A 10,796-nucleotide genomic window follows, 5' to 3' on the forward strand; every position below is an offset into this window, starting at 1 on the left:
GCTTAGCACCTCCATTATATAGGTTTCAGCAAATGCTGAAGACACACTTCTTTACTTTGTCCTTTGACACCCAAGGTGTGTATTTTAAGGACCCACCCTATTTTTGTGATTGTGTTTTTTAATTGTAAGCTTTTAACCTGCTCTAAACTGTATTTGAATTTGTTGTAACCTTCCCGGGGACCTTAGTACTCTGAGGATGAGTAATAAAACAACAATATTTAAGAACAGCTCCACAAAATCACAAGATGTGTTAAATACTGCCCCCTCGTGGCCAGAGGTTGTAGATGCAGCTATTTGGGTGCGAACTGCAACTTGAAGTAATGTTGCCGCATTCGGCGACAGTCCTTTCCCCCTATTCCACTGCTGGCACACTTGGTCCAGACACCAGACATCTGACTAAGTCCATACCTGGTACAATATAATGTCAGTCTTCTACCACAATACTCCCCCACATGCACCCCAAAAGATATTATTCACTTTTAGCTTGGAAGTAGGATATCCTTATATCACCTCTATAAACGAGTAGCTCTGAAGTCCTTCTGGTATGCACTGTGGAAACTGAGTAAGTCAACCCATGCATTGTCTTCACACTCTCAAGACTGTTACTGTACTTCTCCTGAAGGGGAGCCTCGTTTTCTAAAGAGACTGAGCCTGTGCGGTCTCTTTCTGTGCTGCTGCTTATCAAAGTCATGTGTGAGAGAGTATCACTGTGGATGTGCATTCCCCAAAACTGTGCCTGTCCCTCCCACTCCACGCCCCCAGTGTTGCAGTAAAAGTCAGTTGCCAGTCTGACAGGCTTCTGTACATGGAGTGTGGAAACATCACCTCGTATTTCACACTAGGAAACAAAAAATGACTTAAGCCATCCCTGCATGCAGACACATATCATTATCGTGTTTGTGGGGGACCTCCTTGAACCCAATAAATTAATAAATGGTAGGGTTTGGATTATTTGGGATGTAAATGAAAATACGTATAATATCACCTTAAACTAGGGACAGGCAAATTTATCAACACCAGAATCTCCCAGTTTCACATGTTTTCCAATCTAAAGTTCAGTTCCCCTCACTTTCACAGCAGCTTGCAATTTTTTTAAAAAAAGTCCTCAGGTTAGTGCTATTTTCTTCTAATATGCACATGTTTACATTTCTTTTACATAATAGTAATATTTTGCAAAGCAATTTCCTCTATTTGAACACATTTATGCGTTTTATTTTTTATTTTTTTAAAAAATGTGCATTATTATGCACCATTTACTCTAATATATGTATTTTGCACATATTACTCACCTGGAGAACTGGACTGCAAAATTCAGAGAAGTGCAAATTTCGAAGGATGGCTGCTGTTTTGGTTCATGTAGTGTTTTGGAAGGTGCAAATTCAGTAAGTATGCCTTTAAATGCAAGCTAAATCAAATCTTTCTCCCACCCCCAGCAGAAGGTCTCAGGCTTAATTCCTGGCATCTACAGGTAGGGCTTAGAGAATTCATTGTCTGAATCCCTGGAAAGAAACTGACAGTCAGCGTTGACAGTAATGAGCTAGAACAATTAATGGTCTCTGTAGCAAACAGTTTCCTATGTTCCCCCAAATAATGTATTAAAATACAAAATAACCCCACTAATTTAAATGCAACAAGTCAATAAAATGCAGCATCAACCTTGCTTTCTAGCAAAGGTTAGGGAAACCTAGAAAGGGATCCTTTTTTAATTTTCATTTGGAACATGGAGAAACACAGGAAAAGAGAAGGAGGAGGAGGGGAGGAAAGGTTGGCAAATGATCAAGGAGACTGGAAATCGCTTCTGCTGTTCCCAGGCATGGAGAGGCGGTTCCAGAGATGATAAAGGCAGATGCTGAGGAGCTGGATGTCATTTCTGGGTTGTTGTTTTTTGCAGCTTGGACACTACTCGTGGGAAGCAAAGGGTTTGCTTGATTTCCTTCTTCACTCAAACGGGCTGCCCTCGCCATGCTGGCTGCAAGCGGGACCCGCATCCGCGTCCAGTTCGGGCGGCTCCTAGCGGAAGCGGGGCAACTCAGTGCTCCTGTGCGCCGGCCTCTAGGACCGGGGCTCCTGGGCTCCACGGCATTGTCCTGCACGGATCAGAACAGAAGCTCGGGGGCAACGGGTTCAAGTGAGTAGCTGGCAAGGACTGTTAACGCACCACCCTGTAGTTTGATTTTGAGATCCCATCAGTGGTGCAGTTAGACGATTTTAGGCTCTGACCTTAATGGCGGCCCTGAGGTGAGGGAGGTCTGCCAGCAACACTCTCCAGTATCTGCTGCTCAAGGGGGCTCCTTCATTGTGTCTAATGGCAGGGAGGCCTGGATGTGTTGCCTTAAAGTGCACTGGAAGAAAGAGGGGGACCGGATTTTATTGATCCCTGTGGGAATTCTCTTTGTGCAGTTGCAGATTATCACACACACACACACAGAGAGAGAGAGAGAGAGAGAGAGAGAGAGAGAGAGAGAGAGAGAGTGCTATGGTTGTTTTCACTACAGTGGTACCTTGGGTTACAGACGCTTCAGGTTACAGAGTCCGCTAACCCAGAAATAGTACCTTGGGTTAAGAACTTTGCTTCAGGATGAGAGCAGAAATCGCACAGTGGTGGCGCGGCGGCAGCAGGGGGCCCCATTAGCTAAAGTGGTGCTTCAGGTTAAGAACAGTTTCAGGTTAAGAACAGACCTCCGGAACGAATTAAGTTCTTAACCTGAGGTACCACTGTATTTATTACATCCGAATTAGAGTTCTTTGTATTTATTGACTTGAAAAGCTTTGCTTCTGTTACTGTGCCAAGCTCAGTTGCAATGATGGTTTAAAACTTTTTTGGGGGGTTGAATGTTTTGACCTGGCATAAGCAGCAACCCACTATAAGCATACAGAGTATATGTGGGGTTTTTAAAATTTCTAATATATATATATCCTGCCTTTTCCAAAAAACAATTCAAGGTGACTTACAACACACACACAATCAACATTTCTAAAACCAACCTGCAAAGACCAATAACAATACAGAAAAATATGCCCCATTTACAGTGCTGAAGTACGATTCAGCTGCCAGTCCAGCTGGCTTTTGTAACTGAATGGAGGAAAGGTGTCATTTTATCCTTTGCCCTAGGCAGCAAAATGTCTTGTGCTGGTTTCAATCTCAGAGGGCCCAATGCCATTTAAAAAAAATGATTACCCTTACTTGTAGAGAAGACAAACAGCAAAGGGAAAAGGATGATATTCCTCTAGGACAGTGGTGTCCAAACATTTTTCAAAGATGGTCAGATCTGATGAAGTGAAGGGTCATGGGGGCCAACCAAGGGGCCAACCAAAGTTATTGACCATTTTTTAGGATTGTTGAGCGTGTGTGTGAGGTTTTTTTAGGATTTTACCCCAGGAAATAAACTGCCACAGATAGCCACATTAGGCCCCCGAAATGGACTTTGGACATGCCTGCTCTAGGAATAGATTTCAAAGCCTTGGGGACACTCAGAACAGGGAGGAAGGGAGACCATAACATAGAAACAGAGCTCAAGCTATGCATGCAGGAGCTCTCAGGTTCCTTCCTGACTTTTCCAATTAAAAGCATCAAGTAGAAAATGAGGCTTGATTTGGCCCAAAATAAATCAGACTTTTTGCAATAAGGAAAGTGATGGGGAATGGACCCTGCAAACAAGTCAGGATGAATGCTCCACACAGAGGTTGTTTGGAAGCAGCTGAAGTCTGTCTGTCTGTCTGTCTGAGCATAGACATTTATTTCCTTACCCTTTCCATGGCTGTGATTTGACATGATGTTCTGTCTACTGGATCTTGAAGCCGAGAAGGTGTACAAAGTGCCTGGCGGACACAAACCCTCAACATTTGACAAGAAAATCCTCCTGTGGACTGGACGCTTCAGAAAGGAAGATGAAATTCCTCCAAGGATCCCGTATGTACTTCATTTTATTCAACCACTAGAAACACTATGCTGAGGAAAAACTACTGCCATATTTTAGAAGTAGTCACAATCCTTTAGTGGAAGGGAGGACAGGGGAGAATGGAAGACTTTTGAAAAAATAAAGCTATCCATCTAGCTCAGGAATAGTCGACATGGTTTTATCCAGATGTTGTTGGACTACAACTTCCATCATCCCTGACCATTGGCCATGCTGCTGGGACTGATGGCAGTGGGAGTCCAACAACATCTGGAAGGTCACAGGTTCCCTACCCCTGTTCTCCTTGTTCTGGAAGATGAACCTTGCAATCAAAACATACACCATGTAGATCAAAATTAATTCCTGGCTTCCATCATTGAGTTGCACTAAACTTTCACAGATATGCACTCATGTATTTATATTTTGCTTTATTTATGTGTGATTAGAGCCTATGGCCAATCTAGCTTTCCAGCCTATGTTCTTACTGCAAAAGTCAGGCAATGGGAGTGTGACACTTAACTATATCAAGTGCTCTACAGAGCAACTCCAATCAGGGTGGACCTTAGTAATATGCCTCCCTGTGCAAGGCCAACATTTGATGCCTTCTCTCCAGTCCTCATTGTGCTGGGGTTTGGGGTAGGAGGCGTAAGGGCTCTGAAAGAGTCCTACAGCCCTCCCACCTCCTTCCCAATGCTTCTCTTGCTTTGGGAAGGAGACAGGAGGACTCTAGGACTCTGTCAGAGCCCTCAAGCCTCCTTCCTGAGGCTGGGCAAGTGTTTACCTGGCTTTGAGAAGGTGCCCTCCTCGGCAGGCAGTTGTGTGCCTAGTTCCACTGCACCACTCTATCCGCATCTTACTCCCTTAATCCCTGATTATTGGCCATGCCGGTTGGAGCGATGGGATGTGAGCTGCTAGTGATCTACAAATAGGCTTAATCCTACCAATATTTTCCATTAGGAAAATTTAAATTTTAGTTGAAGAAAACCAGGATATGGCCTTAAGGATTTTGAAGCTTAGCTTATCGCACATTTTTATTTTGCTTAGGGGCATGGGGGAAATCTGAAACACAAACTGTGATCAAAAGCGGGTGGTGTCCATATTTGTTTATAAATTGCATGAACAATGTGTTCTTGTCATCTCCACATTGGACTGCGAGGTTCATATTCCACTTAAAGGTCAGAAAGGAAATGAGGAAGAATGTGTGTCAGAACATGTTTTAGTGCCCTCTGTAAAAATGGCAACTTTGATCACAAACACACACTTATGTGAATGTTTAGGCTTACTAACTCATGGTTTGTACTCTGTCAAGCACCATGCACATTGTCTGTGACACACACACACACACACACACACACACTAATAAAAAATAATTGCTTTGCATATCAGCAGGCTTAAACAATATATGTAAGTGAGATATGGGTATGGGGCAGTTTAGCATCAGACATGCACCAATGCACAGCTAAACTACACAGTCAACTTGATTTTTTCCAGCCTGATTTCGACATTGTTTACATGCCTGACGTGCAAGTAAGGGCCAGACTAGATGTTGCAATGGAGTACTGCTGTCGCCCCAAATGGCTATTGCATATCTCACTTTCCTCTCTAGTCTCTGTACAGTGGTACCTTGGGTTACCTATGCTTCAGGTTACATACACTTCAGGTTACAGACTCCGCTAACCCAGAAATAGTGCTTCAGGTTAAGAACTTTGCTTCAGGATGAGAACAGAAGTCGTGCAGTGGTGGTGCGGCAGCAGCGGGAGGCCCCATTAGCTAAAGTGGTGCTTCAGGTTAAGAACAGTTTCAGGTTAAGAACGGACCTCCAGAATGAATTAAGTACATAGGGCATTTTTTCGTGTACACTCATCTACTCCCACATTCATTTCCTTGAAAAAATCATTGTTTCTATCCTGTTGAAATACAAGCATTTGATAAGCTAAATGTAACATTTTCTGCTGGCTGTTCATCCCTGTCACCACAGAAAAGCGCTGTGCTTTTTATCTGTTTGTGTTCCTGTTTGCATGAAGAGATCATCAGCTGTAACTTTCTGACCTTTAATAGCAAAGGATTGTTGTAGTGTGCAGCTTCCCATGGCTGTTTTTATGAAAGCAGGCAAATACTTTTGCAATGACAAATGGGTCTTATGTACTAACAGCATTACTCAAAATTACAACATTTATTTTAGGGTTGCAATTTTTAGGAAGACCCCAAAATTGTTGAGATTTTTAGACACAACCCAAAGTTTTTTGTTTGTTTTTTACAAAAACGCCAAAAAACAAACAAACCCCAGGATTTTTCAATTGACTTGCCTAACATCCAGGACAAGGCACCAGGTGTCAATTCCACCTTTGAAATCCCAGTAATATCTGGGAAAATCAGGACGTATGGCAATCTTAATTTATTTACAGACTCTATAAGTGTCCCTTTTTTCCAGGCACATCAGGGCAGTGAGATGCAAATTAGGGTTTACTCTGAATAGGGCAAACATTGGCTACAGCCGTCCACTTCCAGTGCTCCTACCATTCTATAATATTCATAAGCTGTGACATTTCACTAGTTGGGATCCCGTTTGAATTTAATTTTTAATTTAATATTGAACCACTTTGAGCCCCTCCTCCCAAACAATTGAGGCTCCCCTGAAACTGTTAGACACTGCATTTAGGGAAAGATTACAGGGAATCGTAATAATGTCTGTCTCTCTTGCTTTTTTTATGCCTCTGGTTTAAGGCACTGATCTGCCGCTTCAAAACAGTTCCAATTAGTGGGCCATGAAATGACAATTAGTTGATTTAACCCAACAAGTTCGTGCTTTGCTGCTCTCGCGGCAAGTGACTTAGAGATTAATGGGTTTAATGGGCTGGCCTGTTTTTGATTTGTTCAATTCTAAATGCATTTAGTCCTTAATACTATGAAATCCATCTGCCCGCAGGTTTATCTACAGTCTTGTCTCCCCACACTGAGAAGAGAGGAGCTCTGAAGCTTCTTTCCCAATATTCAAGGCTGCTTTTGCAAGTGTTTTTTTTTGTGTGTGAGGTATTATAATAACAAACATACCGGTATTTTGTTTGTGATGCATTCACACAGGAATTGGGAAAAAATGGATTAGGTTTGTATTTAAAGCCAAACCTACCTAATTAGAGTTTTTCAAAGCAATACGTGTACCAAAATACATAGAAAATATGCTTCAAAAAATTGCATTTCTCTTAATTTTGAAATCCAGTTCTCGAGCCAAGTGCAGTAATGTGTACTGAAAGGTATAACCTAGGATTAAATATGCATATAAATGCATATATTACTGACAACCACCTACAAAAATGCAATATATTTGGGAGAACTGATCTGTAAAAATGTATGTTAGGTAAAATTGAATTTTAAAAATCTGTATGCCAAGAGAAATTCTCTCCAAGATGCTGATAAATTTTCACAAGAACTAAAAAAAAAAAGTACACTAATATGGAAATGTGAACAACTAAACTTAAGATTGGAAAAATGGGAATCTGAAATGAACAGATCTGTCCATCCCTAAGGGACGCTGCAGTTCCAAAAACTTTATTGGGAATTCAGCATACATAAAACCACATCCACATTGATTTCAATCAATTAAGTCATTTTGAGACTTCTTTGTATAATGTGACAAAAATACATAAATACTACTACTGATAATAATTATTCACAGGAGAAATTCAGTGAAAGCACAGAAGTCAGTGGTGTTCACTCCCAAGTAAGGCAGCAATCCTAACCAAACTTACTTGAGAGTAAGCTCCATTGAATTCAATAGGATCTACTTTCAGGTAGAAATGGTTAGGGTTCACAGCTCAGCAGATTATATCCAACAGGTGGAATGAGGAAGGCAATTTTGAGCATTTTCCCTGCCCTCCCCCCCATATTTGCTCTCACTCACATAACCAAATATGGCTTTAATTACAAATTACTAAAAAAAAAATACCCCCAAAATTTAGTCCTTCTGTATCTTTTTTGAGTATAAACAAAGCAATTAAAAACATTTCAGTACGTCACACATTAATTCAGTATTCCTTAGCCTTGGGTGCTCGTCCCCAGAAGTTGGAAGACAATTCCCATAATTGCTTGCCAAATTTGGGTGCCCAAGGTTGTTGAAGAACGCTGCTCCAATTGGTTCCAACCCAATTTCTTTTGCAGGCCCGAGATGCTTGATGCTGCAAGGAACAAAGCCCGAGTCAAGGCCTGTTACATTATGATTGCCCTGACAATCATGGCTTGCTTTGCTGTGATTGCCTCTGCTAAAAGGGTATGTATTGTTCCATGGGAAACTTCTGGATTCTGATACAATTTTCTTTTTTAAAATAGCAATTGTTAAATTGATTTCTGCCTAATGTTACAACGGCTTCACACCAAACAAAAAACACCTTTAAATAAACTAGAAATAAAGATCAAGAGAAGTAATAGCACTGCTCTCTTCTGCCTTGGTCAGACCACATCTGAAATACTGTGTCCAGTTCTGGGCACCAAAATTTAATATTGATGAGCTGGAATGTGTGTGGAGGAGAATGACCAAGATGATCAAGGGTCTGGAAACCAAGCCGTATGAGGAACGGGTGAGGGAGCTGGGTATGTTTAGCCTGGAGATGACTGTGATATGATAGCCATCTTCAAATATCTGAAAGGCTGATACATGGAAGATGGAGCAAGCTCCAGAGTAGGTCCCATGTCAGTGGATTCAAATTACAAGAAGAGAGATTCCAACTAAATGTTAGGTGGTGGTCTCTCCCTTCACTGGGTGTTTTAAAACAGAGGCTGGATGGCCATCTGTCAGGAATTATTTAGCTGTGATTCCTCCATTGCAGGGGATTAGACAAGATGACCCTTCCAACTCCACAATGCTTTGATTCTGTGAAATATCTAGTCTGATTCTGTTTACTATCTGGGCCACAGTGTGACCATCAGACGTATTACTCCTGCACGTTTGTTCGGAACAAAGGCCAACTGCTGCTGCAGTTTGTTTCCAAGCCATTGCATTATGTTTTGGCACGAGGTATGTCAATGCTACTTAGGCTGGGCAGTCAACAGTAGTGCTCAAATGAGATATATTGCTGGGCAAAGGATTCATCTGCCGTCACGTCAGGAGTGAGGACAGTGGAGACTGGTCCATTTGTGCAAAAGGGGCACTAGCCCATCAACTTTGGTCTGCTCTCTTCCAGTCCCCACCTGCCTGCCTCCTTACTTGTGTCTCAGTGTTGCCCCTTGTAGAATTCAGCAGGTGGGATGGAGGCAAAACTAGAATTTGTTAGCTCTGCCCCTCTCTTGCTCTAGCGCCACCTACTGCTGGGCTCCCAGCCTTCCACCCTACTAGTCCCAATGGGCACAAGGCACCCCTGCTGCTTTCAGATGTTGCTGTACTCCAGCTCTCATACCCCTTCACTGTTGGCCGTACTGTGTGACTGATGGGTATTGGAACATCATCTTGAAAGCACAGGGTTGCTCTAGGTTATTGGGGCCACCACTTGGTTTTCATGTATTACGTTCATACCCAATTCTTCCTCCAAGGAGCTCAGAGTAGCATGCAAACTCCACTCCTACAAGGGATTGGGTAGAGTGATTGCTCAAAGGGAGCTTCCTACTGTTTTGAACCCAGGTCTCCCTTGTCCAACACTCTGCACTCTTACAGGTCAAATTTCTGAGGATGCTACACTTGCAGTGCCAGCACATGGGGCACCCTATGTGGAATAATGTCTATCTTTCAGCTGTTCCTTTCGCTGTGTCACTATGATGAAGCGGATGCTCTACTTTTGCAGGCTGTTGAACGCCATGAATCCCTCACAAGCTGGAACTTAGCCAAGAAAGCCAAGTGGCGTGAAGAGGCTGCAACAAGAGCAGAGGAAAAGGCAAAATAAGAGTCATCTGCTCTTGAAACTGGAGCTGTGCTGGGAACGAAGAACACACGCAAAATTGGCAAGTTAGCAAAAGATATACCCTCCAGGGAAAACGCTGAAGTTGAACACAACTTACTACTAACAACTTTCATTTCCACTTGTGTAACAAATACTGGGAGAGAGATAATTATTTTTTTCTGTCACAAGTGAATAAATAAATCACGTTCAGTCGAAAGTTGGCTCTGAAAGGCTTCATCTGCTATTTTGCTTCTATTTGAACTTTTGAGGTCTTTGTAGTTAAAACTGAAAACACAGAATTCCATCAACTGTAACAGTGGCTTTTCTGACTAAAATTCGTTACTCAACAAAATTTGTCCTGATGTTGTCGTCTTTGTCTGTTTGTTCCCTATACAGTGGTACCTTGGGTTACAGATGCTTCAGGTTACAGACTCCGCTAACCCAGAAATAGTACCTCGGGTTAAGAACTTTGCTTCAGGATGAGAACAGAAATTGTGCGGTGGCATCGGGAGGCCCCATTAGCTAAAGTGGTACCTCAGGTTAAGAACAGTTTCAGGTTAAGAACAGACCTCCAGAACAAATTAAGTTCTTAACCCGAGGTACCACTGTACATCTTGATGCCTCTTGAGATAGCATTGCCAAACTTAGCATGAGGGCTGCCAGGGTGGGGGTGGCACTCTTCATTCATGTTTGACACCACCTGCCATTTTGAATCATTATGGCAGTTGAAGAATAAGGACTTTATAGGATTTGGTCCAAATGAATTTTACAAAATTTTCTCATGTCCCATCTGATTTTCCCAATCCCAAGTGGTATAGTTAAAAACTTAGTAAATTAAAACCGTAATGGCTCTACATACCTACATATGACCGAGGGCAGGAAATATAAATAAACTTACTTCTGAATAACCATGCATTGGGTTTGGCTGTAAGCCTTCCAGTAGAGATTTCTAACAGTGCAGTACATGCTTCTGGTCTGAAAAGTTATTATAACTTATGAAGAAATACTGCAAGTTCTAAATTCAGAAGACACACAC

At 42.2% G+C, this 10,796-nt stretch overlaps 1 protein-coding gene across 1 annotated transcript; it reads left to right on the forward strand.

Moving 5' to 3' along the window:
- The first annotated feature begins 1,827 nt into the window (after window positions 1–1,827).
- On the forward strand, window positions 1,828–9,977 carry FAM162B (family with sequence similarity 162 member B). The gene is made up of 4 exons (XM_081905018.1): window positions 1,828–2,128; window positions 3,799–3,910; window positions 8,052–8,160; window positions 9,665–9,977. Exons 1-4 carry the CDS (start codon window positions 1,963–1,965, stop codon window positions 9,761–9,763), a joined length of 486 nt encoding a protein of 161 aa, XP_081761144.1. The 5' UTR covers window positions 1,828–1,962; the 3' UTR covers window positions 9,764–9,977.
- Window positions 9,978–10,796: the final 819 nt, after the last annotated feature.

The sequence above is a fragment of the Podarcis melisellensis genome, assembly GCF_964234715.1.
Source record: "Podarcis melisellensis genome assembly, chromosome: 3".
Classification (NCBI taxonomy): Eukaryota; Metazoa; Chordata; class Lepidosauria; order Squamata; family Lacertidae; genus Podarcis; species Podarcis melisellensis.

What these genes read in the sequence shown, in the direction of transcription:
- FAM162B (XM_081905018.1), top strand. Translation starts at nt 1,963, where the DNA reads ATGCTGGCTGCAAGCGGGACCCGCATCCGCGTCCAGTTCGGGCGGCTC. An exon ending in CTCGGGGGCAACGGGTTCAA is followed by an intron (nt 2,129 to 3,798) that starts GTGAGTAGCTGG and finishes TGGATCTTGAAG; the next exon opens with CCGAGAAGGTGTACAAAGTG. An exon ending in GAAATTCCTCCAAGGATCCC is followed by an intron (nt 3,911 to 8,051) that starts GTATGTACTTCA and finishes TTTCTTTTGCAG; the next exon opens with GCCCGAGATGCTTGATGCTG.